Below are 20,572 nucleotides of genomic sequence, written 5' to 3'. Positions count from 1 at the left end.
GTATATCGTCAGTGTCTCGTACTATGTCTGTTACAATGACTTGCATTTTAATATACTTATGTCTTACTACTGATCATAATAAGGTATATACGTCAGTGTCTCGTACTATGTCTGTTACAATGACTTGCATTTTAATATACTTATGTCTTACTACTGATCATAATAAGGTATATCGTCAGTGTCTCGTACTATGTCTGTTACAATGACTTGCATTTTAATATACTTATGTCTTACTACTGATCATAATAAGGTATATACGTCAGTGTCTCGTACTATGTCTGTTACAATGACTTGCATTTTAATATACTTATGTCTTACTACTGATCATAATAAGGTATATCGTCAGTGTCTCGTACTATGTCTGTTACAATGACTTGCATTTTAATATACTTATGTCTTACTACTGATCATAATAAGGTATATCGTCAGTGTCTCGTACTATGTCTGTTACAATGACTTGCATTTTAATATACTTATGTCTTACTACTGATCATAATAAGGTATATCGTCAGTGTCTCGTACTATGTCTGTTACAATGACTTGCATTTTAATATACTTATGTCTTACTACTGATCATAATAAGGTATATACGTCAGTGTCTCGTACTATGTCTGTTACAATGACTTGCATTTTAATATACTTATGTCTTACTACTGATCATAATAAGGTATATACGTCAGTGTCTCGTACTATGTCTGTTACAATGACTTGCATTTTAATATACTTATGTCTTACTACTGATCATAATAAGGTATATACGTCAGTGTCTCGTACTATGTCTGTTACAATGACTTGCATTTTAATATACTTATGTCTTACTACTGATCATAATAAGGTATATACGTCAGTGTCTCGTACTATGTCTGTTACAATGACTTGCATTTTAATATACTTATGTCTTACTACTGATCATAATAAGGTATATCGTCAGTGTCTCGTACTATGTCTGTTACAATGACTTGCATTTTAATATACTTATGTCTTACTACTGATCATAATAAGGTATATCGTCAGTGTCTCGTACTATGTCTGTTACAATGACTTGCATTTTAATATACTTATGTCTTACTACTGATCATAATAAGGTATATCGTCAGTGTCTCGTACTATGTCTGTTACAATGACTTGCATTTTAATATACTTATGTCTTACTACTGATCATAATAAGGTATATCGTCAGTGTCTCGTACTATGTCTGTTACAATGACTTGCATTTTAATATACTTATGTCTTACTACTGATCTTAATAAGGTATATACGTCAGTGTCTCGTACTATGTCTGTTACAATGACTTGCATTTTAATATACTTATGTCTTACTACTGATCATAATAAGGTATATCGTCAGTGTCTCGTACTATGTCTGTTACAATGACTTGCATTTTAATATACTTATGTCTTACTACTGATCATAATAAGGTATATACGTCAGTGTCTCGTACTATGTCTGTTACAATGACTTGCATTTTAATATACTTATGTCTTACTATAATTGGTAATAAGGTATATACGTCAGTGTCTCGTACTATGTCTGTTACAATGACTTGCATTTTAATATACTTATGTCTTACTACTGATCTTAATAAGGTATATCGTCAGTGTCTCGTACTATGTCTGTTACAATGACTTGCATTTTAATATACTTATGTCTTACTACTGATCATAATAAGGTATATCGTCAGTGTCTCGTACTATGTCTGTTACAATGACTTGCATTTTAATATACTTATGTCTTATTACTGATCATAATAAGGTATATCGTCAGTGTCTCGTACTATGTCTGTTACAATGACTTGCATTTTAATATACTTATGTCTTACTACTGATCATAATAAGGTATATCGTCAGTGTCTCGTACTATGTCTGTTACAATGACTTGCATTTTAATATACTTATGTCTTACTACTGATCATAATAAGGTATATCGTCAGTGTCACGTACTATGCCTGTTACAATGACTTGCAGTTTAATATACTTATGTCTTACTACTGACCATAATAAGGTATATCGTCAGTGTCTCGTACTATGTCTGTGACAATGACTTGCATTTTAATATACTTATGTCTTACTACTGAGCATAATAAGGTATATCGTCAGTGTCTCGTACTATGTCTGTTACAATGACTTGCATTTTAATATACTTATGTCTTACTACTGATCATAATAAGGTATATACGTCAGTGTCTCGTACTATGTCTGTTACAATGACTTGCATTTTAATATACTTATGTCTTACTAGTGATCTTAATAAGGTATGTCAATGTTTTGTACCAAGTCGGTTACAATGACTTGGATTTTAATATATCTATGTCTTACTAGTGATTGTAATAAGGTATGTATGTCAATGTTTCATACTACTTCTATTACAATGACTTGAACTTTAATATACTTATGTCTTATCAGTGATTGCAATAAGGTATGTCAGTGTTTTGTACCAAGTCTATTACGATGACTTGCATTTTAGTATACTTATGTCTTATTACTGATCGTAATAAGGTATGTACGTCAGTGTCTCATACTACATCTATTACAATGACTTGCATTTTAATATACTTATGTCTTACTATAATTGGTAATAAGGTATGTACGTCAGTGTCTCATACTACATCTATTACAATGACTTGCATTTTAATATACTTATGTCTTACTATAATTGGTAATAAGGTATATACGTCAGTGTCTCGTACTATGTCTGTTACAATGACTTGCATTTTAATATACTTATGTCTTACTACTGATCATAATAAGGTATATACGTCAGTGTCTCGTACTATGTCTGTTACAATGACTTGCATTTTAATATACTTATGTCTTACTACTGATCATAATAAGGTATATCGTCAGTGTCTCGTACTATGTCTGTTACAATGACTTGCATTTTAATATACTTATGTCTTACTACTGATCATAATAAGGTATATCGTCAGTGTCTCGTACTATGTCTGTTACAATGACTTGCATTTTAATATACTTATGTCTTACTACTGATCATAATAAGGTATATCGTCAGTGTCTCATTACTATGTCTGTTACAATGACTTGCATTTTAATATACTTATGTCTTACTACTGATCATAATAAGGTATATACGTCAGTGTCTCGTACTATGTCTGTTACAATGACTTGCATTTTAATATACTTATGTCTTACTACTGATCATAATAAGGTATATACGTCAGTGTCTCGTACTATGTCTGTTACAATGACTTGCATTTTAATATACTTATGTCTTACTATAATTGGTAATAAGGTATATACGTCAGTGTCTCGTACTATGTCTGTTACAATGACTTGCATTTTAATATACTTATGTCTTACTACTGATCTTAATAAGGTATATACGTCAGTGTCTCGTACTATGTCTGTTACAATGACTTGCATTTTAATATACTTATGTCTTACTACTGATCATAATAAGGTATATACGTCAGTGTCTCGTACTATGTCTGTTACAATGACTTGCATTTTAATATACTTATGTCTTATTACTGATCATAATAAGGTATATACGTCAGTGTCTCGTACTATGTCTGTTACAATGACTTGCATTTTAATATACTTATGTCTTACTACTGATCATAATAAGGTATATCGTCAGTGTCTCGTACTATGTCTGTTACAATGACTTGCATTTTAATATACTTATGTCTTACTACTGATCATAATAAGGTATATACGTCAGTGTCTCGTACTATGTCTGTTACAATGACTTGCATTTTAATATACTTATGTCTTACTACTGATCATAATAAGGTATATACGTCAGTGTCTCGTACTATGTCTGTTACAATGACTTGCATTTTAATATACTTATGTCTTACTACTGATCATAATAAGGTATATCGTCAGTGTCTCGTACTATGTCTGTTACAATGACTTGCATTTTAATATACTTATGTCTTACTAGTGATCTTAATAAGGTATGTCAATGTTTTGTACCAAGTCGGTTACAATGACTTGGATTTTAATATATCTATGTCTTACTAGTGATTGTAATAAGGTATGTATGTCAATGTTTCATACTACTTCTATTACAATGACTTGAACTTTAATATACTTATGTCTTATCAGTGATTGCAATAAGGTATGTCAGTGTTTTGTACCAAGTCTATTACGATGACTTGCATTTTAGTATACTTATGTCTTATTACTGATCGTAATAAGGTATGTACGTCAGTGTCTCATACTACATCTATTACAATGACTTGCATTTTAATATACTTATGTCTTACTATAATTGGTAATAAGGTATGTACGTCAGTGTCTCATACTACATCTATTACAATGACTTGCATTTTAATATACTTATGTCTTACTATAATTGGTAATAAGGTATATACGTCAGTGTCTCGTACTATGTCTGTTACAATGACTTGCATTTTAATATACTTATGTCTTACTACTGATCATAATAAGGTATATCGTCAGTGTCTCGTACTATGTCTGTTACAATGACTTGCATTTTAATATACTTATGTCTTACTACTGATCATAATAAGGTATATCGTCAGTGTCTCGTACTATGTCTGTTACAATGACTTGCATTTTAATATACTTATGTCTTACTACTGATCATAATAAGGTATATCGTCAGTGTCTCGTACTATGTCTGTTACAATGACTTGCATTTTAATATACTTATGTCTTACTACTGATCATAATAAGGTATATACGTCAGTGTCTCGTACTATGTCTGTTACAATGACTTGCATTTTAATATACTTATGTCTTACTACTGATCATAATAAGGTATATCGTCAGTGTCTCGTACTATGTCTGTTACAATGACTTGCATTTTAATATACTTATGTCTTACTACTGATCATAATAAGGTATATACGTCAGTGTCTCGTACTATGTCTGTTACAATGACTTGCATTTTAATATACTTATGTCTTACTACTGATCATAATAAGGTATACGTCAGTGTCTCGTACTATGTCTGTTACAATGACTTGCATTTTAATATACTTATGTCTTACTACTGATCGTAATAAGGTATATACGTCAGTGTCTCGTACTATGTCTGTTACAATGGCTTGCATTTTAATATACTTATGTCTTACTACTGATCATAATAAGGTATACGTCAGTGTCTCGTACTATGTCTGTTACAATGACTTGCATTTTAATAAACTTATGTCTTACTACTGATCATAATAAGGTATATACGTCAGTGTCTCGTACTATGTCTGTTACAATGACTTGCATTTTAATATACTTATGTCTTACTACTGATCTTAATAAGGTATATACGTCAGTGTCTCGTACTATGTCTGTTACAATGACTTGCATTTTAATATACTTATGTCTTACTACTGATCATAATAAGGTATATCGTCAGTGTCTCGTACTATGTCTGTTACAATGACTTGCATTTTAATATACTTATGTCTTACTACTGATCATAATAAGGTATATACGTCAGTGTCTCGTACTATGTCTGTTACAATGACTTGCATTTTAATATACTTATGTCTTACTACTGATCATAATAAGGTATATACGTCAGTGTCTCGTACTATGTCTGTTACAATGACTTGCATTTTAATATACTTATGTCTTACTACTGATCATAATAAGGTATATACGTCAGTGTCTCGTACTATGTCTGTTACAATGACTTGCATTTTAATATACTTATGTCTTACTACTGATCATAATAAGGTATACGTCAGTGTCTCGTACTATGTCTGTTACAATGACTTGCATTTTAATATACTTATGTCTTACTACTGATCTTAATAAGGTATATACGTCAGTGTCTCGTACTATGTCTGTTACAATGACTTGCATTTTAATATACTTATGTCTTACTACTGATCATAATAAGGTATACGTCAGTGTCTCGTACTATGTCTGTTACAATGACTTGCATTTTAATATACTTATGTCTTACTACTGATCATAATAAGGTATATACGTCAGTGTCTCGTACTATGTCTGTTACAATGACTTGCATTTTAATATACTTATGTCTTACTTCTGATCATAATAAGGTATATACGTCAGTGTCTCGTACTATGTCTGTTACAATGACTTGCATTTTAATATACTTATGTCTTATTACTGATCATAATAAGGTATATACGTCAGTGTCTCGTACTATGTCTGTTACAATGACTTGCATTTTAATATACTTATGTCTTACTACTGATCATAATAAGGTATGTACGTCAGTGTCTCATACTACATCTATTACAATGACTTGCATTTTAATATACTTATGTCTTACTATAATTGGTAATAAGGTATGTACGTCAGTGTCTCGTACTACATCTATTACAATGACTTGCATTTTATTACGACTTGCATTTTAATATACTTGTCTTACTACTGATTGTATGTCAGTGTCTATTGTACTATGTGTATTACAATGACTTGCACTTTAATATACTTATATCTTGCTAGTGATCACAATAACGTATGTACGTCACTGTCTCGTACTAAGTTTATTACAATGACTTGCATTTTAATATACTTGTCTTACTACTGATTGTATGTCAGTGTCTGGGTTACTATGTCTATTACAATGACTTGCACTTTAATGTAGTTGTGCCTTACTACTGATCGTAACCTAATAAGGGTGCGGGTGAAGATGGATCCTTGTAGCCCAGCCCACTTTCCCAAATAAATAAAAAAAATAAGCAGCAAAACAGAGTGCCTCCATAACATTGCACTGATTGTTGCTTGGGAAAAAAGATGACCTAAAACTGCGTCAGTTATGGTTGGCATCTCACACAGCTGTACCTTCTATCAAGAGCTGATTCCAAAGCAGTGCTCTTCGATGTATGTCAGAACAAAGTGATAACGTATATGGTGCCATGTGCCACAATGTCATGTACTAGAGAAGAGCTACTGTTGTAAAAATAACCTGCTGTAAAGTTATGACACACCTGGCTGTGGTGCAGAATAAAGATCGTCCTGAAGAAATGGCATTGCTGTTACAGTGTTTGCAATGCATGCTGGGCTCAGCTGTTCTGTCGCGATAAAGTCTCCTGAGGAGCCACTCAGTCTGAACAGACGAGGTGTGAAATTATATTTCCCAGGATCTAAAAAGAGATAAATGGGGGGAAAGATCAGCATACAAAATCTGTATCATTCATACAATAATCATAAATGCAGTGGTGTAAAACTGCAGCTGTACATCCTATTTCATGTAGAATTAATAGCAAATACTTTTACAACTAAATCATGCCTACACATCCATAAATCTGCTGTTTACTACCGTACTGAATGCCTTAGTCTTGTAGAAACAAAAAACATAAATGGTCTACCCTCTGCAAAGGGAGACATGAGAAATGTTTGACTTCTTAACAAGAAATTAAAATAAATTACATCATTAACATGCTGCATCATTCAGGCAATCCTGAAAAAATAAGAAAACAAAAAACACAGTCAAATGTTTTTACTCCAGTTGCAATACATACAACCTAGCACTTCACTGGGAAACAACTTTGTCAGACAAAAACTTGAAAACAACTAGTTACACAAAGAGTAGACACGCATGATTAAAAGGTGCCAACTCAACCTACTTCCACTTAAAATAAAATAAACACAACACAAGCTAGACAGAGCAACGCTGGAAATAAAAAGACTTTTCTTTATAGTAAAAAAAAAATGTAGAAAAAATTAAAAAGCAACATTAAATGATCATAAAAATGTATCAAATATTTCTGATGTCAAAAAAGTGTGTAAAAGCTACAAGACAATGTGAGGGTTCTCACCAAATCAATCAAAGTGATGCAAAACTTAAAGTGAAATACTGTAATACTATTGCTGGAACATGTGTGACTGGGACAGCAGCCCTGCCTGAGAGGATGCAGTAAAGGCCTGACACTGTGGAGTACTGAAGTACCCATACCTCTCATCCTCTCAGTGCAGGAAATCTGGACAAAGCCATAAATAATGGGGGGCCAACGGCCCAAACATAGGGACAGCTTTTAAAAATTACTCCTATAACCTTAGAAAGTTGTTAAAATAACAGGTTTTGAATTATGTATTTTCTATTGAATATTAACTTGGAAACTCAAATGTCTGTCATTAATTAATACTATTTAGTGACTTCAAACCTGAATAATTTGGCATAAAAACCAAAACTTTTATGAGGAAAAGACCAAAAATATGAGGTAAAAACCTGGACAGTTGAGAGGCTTGCCTGGACCTCTTCCAGCAAGGAGTGCAGAGAATAAAAGCACCTTGGACTGCGCTATAACACCTGTCAGTATATACTAGGTATTTTTTAGTATTTAGTAGATTTGGGGAGTTGAAGCACAACTTACAAAACTTTTATGTCTATTAGTTAAAATTTTATTTTCCTTCCTGTTTACCTCGAAAAGAGACCCACAGCTGTCTCATGCATTACCGTAATCACAATCTCAAACCTTCGCTATTATACCAGACTGAGTACATTCCTTCTGCAGTTCTGTTTTACAATGTGCTGCCACTGTTTTACAATGTGCTGCCACCATGGACTTTACCATTTCTTGCAAATAATCTGGAAGTTTCTATCAGCGTCCCTCCCCCCTCACTTAATCATGGGTGCACTTGTAAAGTTCCTTTAATCTGTGTGCATATGACATCTGACACAGCTGATGCAAAACTTTAGCACCTTCCCCTGGACAACCTTAAAACTGTATATGCTTGTCATGGTGAAGTTTCCAAAAATGCACAGAGAGAGACACCACTCATCCATAGGATCATAGGAGGTTACTAGGCTAATAGCCCTGGGGCTCTTACAAGCCTAGCCAAGAGTTTAGCCTCCAAAAGAAACCTCAGTCAGCACCTGTCACCCCTGTCAATGAGGAACACAGGTGGAACCCCCTGGAACAAATTTGTGGTTTCCCATTCACTCATCAAGGTTGTGCTTGAAGTGGGTTAGCGAGGTGCTCTGTTTGACATGTATGGGAAGTCTATTCCAGAGTTGGAGCAGCCTCTGGGAGACAAACCTGTCTCTCCAGCAGGTTTTGTTAATGTCACATATTAGGTTCAGGCCTTTTGAGCGGGTAGTGCATGAGGAGTTAAGACTTATAGATATGGAGCATCTCTAATAGGGCAGGGTCTGAGACTGACTTGTAGGCGAGACACAGATCACTCGAGCTGAGTGATAGTGATTTGAGCCTGTCCACACAGGACAGGTGTTGGAGGCCATGGATTCTCTTTGTGAGGCATTTCAGTGGCCTTTCCAGTTGGTGCAGATGTTTGGAGAGGTACATCCCAAGCGGGGCGTTGCACTCAATTACTGGTCTAATGAGAGAGGCGTATAGAGAGGTAATAACCTCCTTTTTTCTGCATGCAATCCTTTTACTTATGAGATGAACCATGTAAAAGGCTTTTCTGACCACTGCCACTACATGATGGTTAAATGTGAGGTTGTTATCAACCTGACTGTCCAGGTCTCTTACCACAGGTTGCATGCTTAGGGGTTTGCCGTTGATGTGGTAATCAGTAGGGGTTGGGTTTTTGCCAAATGGTATGATGATACAGTTTTTTGCATTCAGCTTGAAGCCATTACTTTGGCACCAGCCATTAGCTGCTGTGAGACCCTCTTGCAGTATGTTAACATCATTTGGGGAGTCAATGACAGCACCCAACTTACAGTCATTGGCAAACTTGGTCAGCCACAGGCCTTTTGTCTTTGCCTGTACCTCTTAGAAATAGATGCAAAAGAGTAGGGGTCCCAGGACAGATCCCTGGAGAACTCCACTATTGGCAGGTCTGTTATCGGAGGTGGAGGTGCCTATTTTGACTTTGAAGGTCCTGTCGGTGACCCAGTTGGCCACCCACTTGATGAGATAGGGATTTACAGCAGGTTGTGTTAGCTTTTTGATGATGCCTGTGTGGGGGATTGTGTCAAAGGCCTTGGCCAAGTCAAGGTAAGCTGTATGTACTGACTTTTCCCTCATCCAGGGTATTGGTGAGTCTCAAAGAAGTCGACCAGGTTCAATAGGCAAAATCTGCCCTTGACGAATCTGAACTGGGTGGGGTCAAGTACTTGGAGATTGCCTATGTCCTTGTTTATGAGATCCATAATAATATGCTCCATGGCTTTACAGATCAGACTTGTCAAGCTAATGGGGCAATAGTTTCCAGGGTGAGTAGTGGCACCACCTGTGTGCAAGGGGATGACAATGGCGGCTCTCCACTCTGCTGGAATGAAGCCAGTACTTAGGCTGTGGTTGAATAGGGTGCTTAATGGTGAAGCCAGTTCTTGCCAGAGATGGTGCAGAATACATCCTGGTATACTATCAGGTCCCATGGAAGCTGTGTTTTTTGCCTTGGATAGGGCCTGTAACACTTGATCTACAGAGATATGTGGTGCGGGACAAGTATCGGGGATGTCGAAAGGGTCTTTGGGGGGGACAGGGGGTTGAAGTTTGTGCTGAACCTATCTGCTAGAAGACTGGCTAAGTCAACAGGATCAGTGTATGTGATACTATTAAGTACTAATTTGGAACAAACCTGGGCTTTGCCATGGAGGTTCCTGACATAACTGAAAACTTTATGGTTTCACTTTGTTATGGAGGCTAGCTTCGATTCATAATTGGCCTTCGAGGTTCTCACTAGTGATCTAATTTGCTTGTTGAGGCTAAGGAGGGAGTTTTTCCAATTTGGAATTTTTTCCCTTTTACCCTTGGACAACAGTTTCTTCCTTTTGTTGTAAAGCCTGTTGATAGAGGACGTCCACCAAACAGGTTTGTGTTTCCTTGAGGAGCAGGTTTTAGGTCTATTGGGTATGGCTGAGTCCATACAGTTATACAGGTACTTGTAAACTGCACTGGCCTAGTGTTCAGCATAGTTGTCTGCATCCTCTGGGGGATGTGAAGCTACAGATACCCTCCCTTAGGAGGCTGTAGTCAGCTTTTGAGAAGTTTTTTAACTTGATTTCAGTTGAGGGAGGGGGTTGGGTGGGATAGAAACTTCGAATGAGACAGTCCGATGATCTGATCTAACCAAGGAAGGACATACTATGGGAATGATGCAGCGGTCATCCATGTTGGTGCGAACCAAGTCCAGAATGTTATCTCCCCTTGTGGGGGATGAGACAAGCTGCTCTAGTGCATTAGAATTGATGAAGTCGAGGAATTGTTGAGACAGTGCATTAGTGCAAGAATAGTTCACCCAGTCTATCGTGGGGTAGTTGAAGTCACCAGGGATCAGGGTGTTAGGGGATATCATGATGGAGTCTAGTAGATCCAGGTAAGAGCAGTAGATGTATTGAGTCATGGGGGGGGGGGTCTACAGCTAGCTATAACTTGGATGGGTGTTTTGCCAGCGGTCAGTTGTACCTGGAGTAGTTCCAGTGCATCATGCTGACAAACCAGTCTGAAGTGTGCCTGTCCTTGATGAAGATAGAGACTCCACTACCCTTAGTCTTCCCAACCTCATTTTGGGGTCAAAATGTGTGGAATGAGGTATAGCTTAGTAAGGCAGGGGTACTCTTCCTAACCCTGAACCAAGTTTCTGTGACCGCACAGACATCAGCATCTTCCAGTGTAAGGAGGACTTCCAGTGAGTCCATTTTCAGGTTTAGGCTCCTAGCATTAAGCAGCATAACCTTCAATTTGCTTTTTGACAGATCTTTTATGTTGGAAGGTTTGTCTTTGGGACGTTGCCTAAAAAAAGGCACAATGGGGAGGCAAGAGCCTTGGCCAAGATCCAGAAACCCAGTGGTGACAGGTAAAGGCCATCTCAGGCAAAGCATCGAGGCCTGTCGACCATGTCATCCCAGGCAGATAAATACTGGATCCCCATGGAATGACACCAGAAACTAAGCCAATTGTTGAAACCAATTATTTTTTGTTGGTATTGTGGTATAATTCTTGGTGAAGGTAGGATGTTGCTTAGGGTTAGGTTCATACCTGCCTGTAACACATGCTGTGAGAGTTCAATCATGTCTCTCTTCATATAGTCCTGGGAGGTAAGTCATTCACACCAACATGCACAATGACACAGTCGTACTTGTACTTGGTGTGCAGAGACTTAAGTGCGTGTGTGATGTGGTGAATTCTGGCACCAGACAGACAACTGAGCTTGACCGTCTCCTTGTCGAGCCTGGTGTCAACCAAACATTAAAAACTTCCTTTCTCCTACAGGTGATACCTCATCCGATGTATCCCATGGTACAGAATTCTCCAGCTTTTTCTACAGTTTTCTTACACTGGATCTCAACAAAAAAATATACAAATGTTCTAAATATTTGTACTAGCTTTTCATGATACCCCCTTTAAGTGCTCCATGAGGCATCACTCTACATTACTCTGCATTAAATTTCAGCTACGTCTGCTCACTGCTAAAACTCAGCAGTAGATTTTCTTTATGCTCTTCACAGCACACTACTCTGATCTGTTACAGAGTTGTGCATCATCTTCATACATAAGATCATAGGCTAGAGACCCACAGGTTATTGTAAGCCTAGCCGTTTCATCCCAATGTAATACCTCAGAAATGCGCTCTTCACAGCACACTACACTAATCTGTTACAGAGCTGTACACCACCTTCATACATAAGATCACAGGAGATTACTAGGCTATCGACCCACATGTCATTTCAAGCCTAGCCTTTTCATCTCAATGTAATACCTCAGAAATGCACTTTTCACAGCACACTACTCTGATCTGTTACAGAAGTGTGTGACACCTTCATACATAGGATCAAAGGGGATTACTAGGCTATCGACACACACATCATTGTAAGCCTAGCCGTTTCATCCCACTGTAATACCTCAGAAATGTGCTCTTCACAGCACACTGCACTGATCTGTTACAGAGCCGAGTGCCACCTTCATATATAGGATCATAGGCTATTGACCCACAGGTCATTGTAAGCCTAGCCATTTCAACCCAATGTAATACCTCAGAAATGCACTCTTCACAGCACACCACACTAATCTGTTACAGAGCTGTGCGCCACCTTCATACATAGGATCATAGGAGATTACTAGGCTATCGACCCACAAGTCATTTCAAGCCTAGCCTTTTCATCTCAATGTAATACCTCAGAAATGCGCTCTTCACAGCACACTGATCTGTTACAGAAGTGTGCGACACCTTCATACATAGGATCATATGGGATTGCTAGGCTATCGACACACAGGTCATTGTAAGCCTAGTCTTTTCATCCCAATGTAATACCTCAGAAATGTGCTCTTCACAGCACACTGCACTGATCTGTTACAGAGCTGTGCATCACCTTCATACATAGGATCATAGGAGATACTAGGCTATTGACCCACAGGTCATTTCAAGCCTAGCCGTTTCATTCCAATGTAATACCTCAGAAATGTGCTCTTCACAGCACACTGCACTGATCTGTTACAGAGCTGTACACTTCATACATAGGATCACAGGAGATTACTAGGCTATCGGCCTACAGGTCATTGAAAGCCTAGCTGTTTCATCCCAATGTAATACCTCAGAAATGTGCTCTTCACAGCACACTGCACTGATCTGTTACAGAGCTGTGCGTCACCTTCATACACAGGATGATAGGCTATCGACCCACAGGTCATTGTAAGCCTAGCCGTTTCAACCTAATGTAATACCTCAGAAATGCGCACTTCACAGCACACTACACCGATTTGTTACAGAGCTGAGTGCTACCTTCATACATAGGATCATAGGAGATTACTACACTATCAACCCAGAGCTCATTTTAAGCCTAGCCATTTCATCTCAATGTAATACCTCAGAAAATGCTAGTCAATACCCAAGACTACATTTAACGATGACTGCCCATGTCTTGGAGGGCTGAGGGCTCTATTTTCAGTAAGAATTTATGGTGCTCCATCCACTCATCCAGGTTCCTCTTGAAGAGCGTCATAAAGGTGCTCTGTTTCACATGAATTGGTAGCCTGTTCCAAAGATGAGGCAGTCACTAGGAGATAAATCTGTCCCTCCAGCATGCCCTATTTACGTTGCAGGCCATATTTAGGTCCCTGGAATAGGTAAACCCTAGTCCCATTTGATTTACAGATAAGTAGCAAGTTCATTAGGTGTGGGTCTTGGACTGCTCTGTAGGTCAGGCATAAGTCTCCCCTAAGAAGTGTATACAATACGGAGTATAGTGACAGAGACTTTAGTCGATTTGTGTAAGGCACATGCTGGAGACCCTTGACCTTCTTTGTTAGAAACCTCTGAGGTCTCCCTAATTTCTGCAGGTGCTTAGTATGGTACATGCCAAACAGTGTGTCATACACAATTATGGGCCTGATAAGAATATACGGGGTTATAACTTATTTTGCTCTCCAGGCAATGCATTTACTAATCAAGTGTGCCATACTGAAAGATTTCCTTACTACAGAAGATACATGGTGGTCAAATTTAAGCTCACAGTCAACATCTTACCACTTCATGGGTACTTAGAGATTGATTTGATAGTGTGAGGGGACATGGTTTGTGCTGAAGGGAATGATGATGCATTTCTCTGCATTCAGTTTGAGACCATGAATAATACACCAGTCGCTAGCCTGCATGAGACCCTCCTGGAGTATACCAACATCATTTGGGGATTCAATGATTGCACCTAGTTTGCAGTCATCTGCAAACTTGGTCAGCCACAACCCCTTAGTTTTGACCTAACTTCTGAGAAGTATATACCAAACAATAGGGGGGCTCAGCACTGACCCCTGTGGCACCCCACTGGTAACAGGTCTTCTGGTTGATGTGAGCTAGTTGGCAACCCATCTTGCAACAAAGGGGTTTACATTCAGTTTGCTAGGTTTATTGGTAATGCCTGAATGTGGGATTGTGTCAAAAACCTTTTCCATGTTGAGGTATGCTGTGTGCACGATCTGCCCTCATTAATGGCCTTGGTCACATTTTCAAAGAAATCCACCAAATTTAACAGGCAGGATATGCTCTCACGAAGCTGAACTGGGCAGGATCCAGCATTTGGAGGTCACTTATGTCTTTATTTATGAGGTCCACAATGATATGTTTCATGGCCTTATAGATGAGACTGTCAGGTTTATGGGTCTGTAATTCCCCGGGTCTGTTGCTAGGCCACCTTTGTGGAGGGGAATAACTGTTGCTGTTCTTCATTCCGCAAGAACAAAGTCTGTGGTTAGACTATGATTGAAAAGGGTACTTAGTGGTGATGCTAGTTCATGTTTTAACCTGTTTAGAAGACAGCCTGGGATGTTGTCTGGTCCCACAGAAGCTGTTTTTCCCCCTTGAACAAGGCTTTGAGGGCCTGCTCTTCAGATATGTGGGGTGGGAGGGAAGTTTGGGGGAAGATTTATTGTAAGTTAGGAAGTGATAAGGGACTGAAATTTTCTCCAAACCTATCCCCTAGCAGGTTTCCTATCTCTGTGGGTCAGTGTGTGTGATACTGTTGGCCACTAGTTCGGCACATGCTTGGGTCCTACCCTTTAGGTTATGTACATAGTAGTAAAAGGCCTTATAGTTATCCTTGGCTGTACCTGCCACGTTTTTCCTCAAAAGCCCTTGGAGGATTTGACCCAGTTTTTGTATTTGTCTGTTGAGGCTGAGGATGGTGCTTTTCAATTGTTGGGGCCTTGGCTTTGTATTCTTGGACATCAGCTTTTTGTGTTTATTGTAAAGTTTGTTGATGCTGGATGTCCACCATGGCAGCTTGTTTTCAGCTGGGGCTCTGACTTTGTATTCTTGGACATCAGCTTTTTGTGTTTATTGTAAAGTTGGTTGATGCTGGATGTCCATCATGGCAGCTTGTTTTCAGCTGGGGCTCTGGCTTTGTATTCTTGGACAGCAGATTTTTGTGTTGATTGTAAAGTTGGTTGATGCTGGATATCCACTATGGCGGCTTGTTTTCAGCTGGGGCTCTGACTTTGATTCTTTCTGGAACAGCCGAGTTTTTACACTTATGCGACTGTACAGGGCTTTAGTGTAAGCTTTGGTGTAGTTTCTACTTCCAGCTTGGGGTGGTGCTTGGAATGCCTTTATACCTACATTAGGAAGGTATAGTTTGCCTTGGTGAAGTTTTTTAATCTGATTTCACCTTTTGAGAGTTCTGGTGTTAGTGCCAGCTCAAAGGTGACTGATTCATGGTCAGTTTTAACTAATGAGGGCCCCGACAGTCATGGCAGTGCATCTGTTTGCCATGTTGGTGAAGACCATGATCCAGAATGCTTGTTCCCTTTGCTGGGGTATGTACAATTTGTTCCAGGGCATTTGAATTAAGAAAGTCAAGGAACTTTTGTGCTAGTGAGTTAGGGGCAATGTAGGTTTCAAAGTTCATGGTGGAATAATTGAAATCCCCCATAACCAGTGTGTTTGGTAACATTTGGATTGTCTCCAGTTTTGTGAAGTAGGCTTTGTGAGCATTCTGAGCCATGGAGGGGGGATTTGTAACTGGCTTTGACTTGAATGGCGGTCATACCCAGTGCAACCTGGACCTGGAGTAACTCCATGGAGTTGTCCAGTCTAACAAGACAGGAGGTGAATTTATCTCTAATATAGACTGAAAAACCACCTCCTTTGGTCTTCACAAATTCATTTTGCGGTCTAAAGGTGTGGAAGGCATTTTAGCCTTGCAAGGCTGGGGTACTTTCTGAGGCCTTGAAGCAGGTTTCTGTGACTGCACAGACATCTACATCTTCTAGTGATAGAAGTGCTCCCAGGGAGTGCAATTTGTGGTTTAAGCTCCTAGCATTTAGCAGCATGACCCTTATTTTGTTCTGACTGGTTAATTTCACATTGATAATGTTGTTTTAGAGACCTTGCCTAAAAAAAAGCACTATGGGGAAGGCAACAGCCATTTCCAGTAGCCAAAAGCCTACAGGTGCCAGGTGCAAACCGTCTTTGGCAAAGCAGCGAGGTTTGTCGAACATGGCTTCTCACGCTGACAGGAACTGGATCCCCTTTGACACCAAAAACTGAGACAATTATTAAATCAATCATTTTTTGTTTATACTGTGGTGTCATTCTAGGTGAGGGTAGGATGCTGCTCAAGGCTAAGGACATACCTGCCTGGGACATGTACTCAGAGTGCTCATCATGTCTATCTTCATATAGTCCAGTGGGGTATGCCTCCGGTCATTCACACCAACATGACCTATGACAGAGTCATAATGGTACTTGTTGCTAAGAGATCTGAGTGCATGTGTGATCTGATGAAACCTGGCACTGGACAGGCAGCTGACTGACATTCTCCTTGTCCAACCTGGTGAGTGGGACATCCCTGTGTCTCACTATTGAGTCTCCAATGACAAGAAAATGTGTTTCAAGTATTATGCCTTACTGTACTGTACATTAAATGGAACCTGTCCCAGTACTATGTCCTATGGAACTCCATTGGAAAATAACAGACAAGTACACATCTTATCAGTTATCTATAAGAAGGCTAATTGCAGTGGATTAACTGCTAGAAATTTCCTCTTCTGATATCCCCTGCTCAGCACAATTCTGATACTGCACTGATGCTACGTTTGCTCTCAAGTTCAGGGAAACGTATATGGTGAATGACCTGATTTATACTGTCATTCACAAGACTAAGAGTATGCAATCCAACCTCATGATTCCCCCCCCCCCCCCCCATGCAGAATGAACACAACATGTGAGACACAGGAAACACAAGAATATGAACCTGTAGCCTCTTCCAATTGGAAAAAATCCACCACAGATGCTGGATGGACATGAAGATGGTGAGATGGTGAAAAGTGCACACTGCAGAGGGTCTTAGTGCAGATGAAATAACCTTGTGAGCACATACCTGCTATACTTGACACTGCAGGTGTGAGCTCCTGAGAAGGTCACTATCCAGTAGAACTGTATTAAACCTCCTTAGGAGGACAGAGCCAGAGACAGGACAAAAATAATGAACAGTCCATCTCCTAAGCACTGAAATATAAAATGAAACTCGGATTCTGGGATCACATTCCAAGCACTAATACCTGTAGTATCTGTGAACCACTGACCAAATGACCATCCCACAAATGTCCACAACAGTGACATTTTTGAAGACAGACATCTGAAGAAGCCAGATCATTACTGCAGTGGATAATGCAGTCAGCAGGCCACCTGGAGAGAGTTTACTTTAAGTCCACTTTACTTAAGCCATTGCAAGATCAACCTTCCCACAGCAAAGGAGAGAAACAACCAGTCTCTTCCTGAGTTATGATACTGAAGGTTTCTCTGTCCACCCTCCCTGACTTTGTCCCAGGAAAGTAAACAAGTATATAAATGAATTAGTATAAGGACAATTCAAAAGCCAGCTTTGGAAGGAAATACAGACTTGTCCCAAACACCATCCAGTCTTTGTTAAAGGCCATTTACAACTCCATACACATAACAGCCTCCATTTCGAAGGCCCTGTGGGCAGAGGAAATGCCCAATGAGAGAAGTGTTTTCCACGTGACAGACATGACAACACCTGAACCACCCTGTTTGAAGGGGAGACAGGCAAGTGCCACTCAAACTTGAAGCACCATAGGTTGGTACTAAGCTATCAGCCTTAGGGCCTATACAAGCCTAGGCACAACAATTCCCTGGATATTTCTTTCCACAATATTTATTTCCCTGGACCCCTGTCTAGCAGGGCAACTGATGTGATCCCTGGGGTGAATTTCCTAACTCCCATCCAATCATCAAGGTTCCTTTTGAAGAGGGCCAAAGAGGCGCTCTGCTTGACATGTATGGGCAGTCTATTCCAGAGTCTGGGGAGTCTCTGGGTCAGGAACCTATCCCTCCAGCATGTTTTGTTCATTGTGATGACATGGTTTAGATCCCTAGAGCGTGTGGCTCTGAGGGATTGGGATTTAAGTGTAGCATGTCCAACAGCTCTGGGTTTGTATGTTGAGCAGAGATCGCCTCTGAGTAGACGATATGTGACAGAGTATAGCTGGAGTTTTTTTAGATGGTCAGCATAGGGCATCTGCTTTAGGCCTGTGATTATTTTAGTGAGGTATTTCTGTAATCTTTCCAGTTGTTGCAGATGTCTTGAGAGGTACATACCAAATGGGGCGTTGTATTCTATAATGGGTCTAATGAGGGATGAGTACAGTGGGACAATGACCTCCTTTTTTCTGGATGAAAAGCCCTTAATGATGAGGTGTGTCACATAGGATTTTCTGACTGTTGTGGTGATGTGGTTATCGAAGATGAGACCACTGTCCACCTGTGTCTCTTAGTCTCTTATCACACTTTTGGTGTTTAGTGCACTGCCACCTATGTGGTAATTCATGGGTACATGTTTTTTCCCAAAGGGGATAACTATACATTTCTTGGCACTAAGCTTGAGCCCATGGCTCTGGCACCAAGCATCTGTTTCTGTAAGGCCCTTTTGTAGAATATCCACATCATTTGGGGATTCAATAATGGCTCCCAGTTTGCAGTCATCTGCAAACTTTGTTAGCCAGAGTCCCTTAGTGTTGGCCTGTACTTCAGAGAAGTAGATGCCAAACAAGAGCGGTCCCAGGACTGAACCCTGAGGTACTCCACTTGTCTGGAGTTGGATTTGGAGTCGGTTACTTTTACAGTGTGGGTTCTGTCAGTAAGACAGTTGGTAACCCATCGAGTGAGATGGGGATCAATGCCCAGCTTAGTAAGTTTAACTACGATTCCAGAGTGGGGGATGGTGTTGAAGGCCTTGGTGAGGTCCAGATAGGCTGTGTGGACTGCCTTACTCTCGGCCACAGCTCTGGAGACTGATTCAAAGAAGTCAATCAGGTTTCGGAGACAAGATCGGCCCTTCACGAACCCAGACTGGGTGGGGTGCAGTGTTTGAAGGTTGCCAATGTCTTTGTTTATAAGTTCCATGATAATACATTCCATGGCCCTGCAGATCAGGCTCATCAGACTGATGGGGCGAGAGTTCCCAGGATCCAAGGTGGATCCCCCCTTGTGGAGAGGGATAACTGTAGCTGTGCACCACTCAGTGGGCACGAAGCCTGAGGTGAGGCTATGATTAAACATGACACTTAGGTGAGATGCCAGTTAATTTTTTAGTTCATGTAGTACACAGCCCCGGGATGTCTGGTCCCATGGATGCTGTATTCTTAGCTTTGGAGAGTGCGTTTTTTTACTTGTGTGGCCATTATTACTGGAATTTGGCAATCTTTCGGTACTGAGATGGGCCCTTTAAGGGGTGAGAGGTGGGGTGAAGTTGGCACTGAATCGATCTGCCAGGATATTAACAATATCCTTGGGATCAGTACATTTAATGCCATTCTTCTTTAGCTCAGAGTAGATCTGAGTATTGCTATTTAGATTCTTGACATAGCTGTAGAATGCCTTGTGGTTGTCTTTGGAATCTTTGGCAATTTTATTTTCATAACTAGCTTTAGAGGATTTTATGAGGGATCTCAGCTTCTTACTGAGGCTGGTAAGGGAGTTTTTTGCATCCCGGGATTTTCCTCTTTTCTGCAACAGTTTCTTCCTTTTGTTGTAAAGTTTGTTTATGGCAGGGGACCACCAGATTGGCTTACTTTTTTTGGAGGAGAGGGTCTTGATTCTATTTGGGATGGCACGATTCACGCATGAGTGGATGTGCTCGTACAGTGCCTTGGTGCAGGATTCAGCAGTTGAACTTTCAGTTCCCATCTACATGGGTGTCATGAAGTTTGTCACTTCTGACTTGAGTAGCATGAAGTTGG

General features: G+C 39.6%; 1 protein-coding gene across 1 annotated transcript in view; it reads right to left on the bottom strand.

Annotated features, from left to right (window-relative positions):
* Positions 1-20,572, bottom strand: part of LOC122788066 (supervillin-like) — a 1,698,127-nt gene that overhangs the window by 23,992 nt on the left and 1,653,563 nt on the right. The window contains exon 30 of the mRNA XM_044054988.1: positions 6,896-7,051. Coding sequence (XP_043910923.1) covers positions 6,896-7,051 — 156 coding nt within the window. The remainder of the gene's footprint in view (positions 1-6,895; positions 7,052-20,572) is intronic.

This window comes from Protopterus annectens, chromosome 13.part0, assembly GCF_019279795.1.
Source record: "Protopterus annectens isolate FY-2018-M chromosome 13.part0, PAN1.0, whole genome shotgun sequence".
NCBI classification, from domain to species: domain Eukaryota; kingdom Metazoa; phylum Chordata; order Ceratodontiformes; family Protopteridae; genus Protopterus; species Protopterus annectens.
Note: the sequence above shows the minus strand (reverse complement) of the source record. Positions and strands in the feature narration are given on the sequence as shown.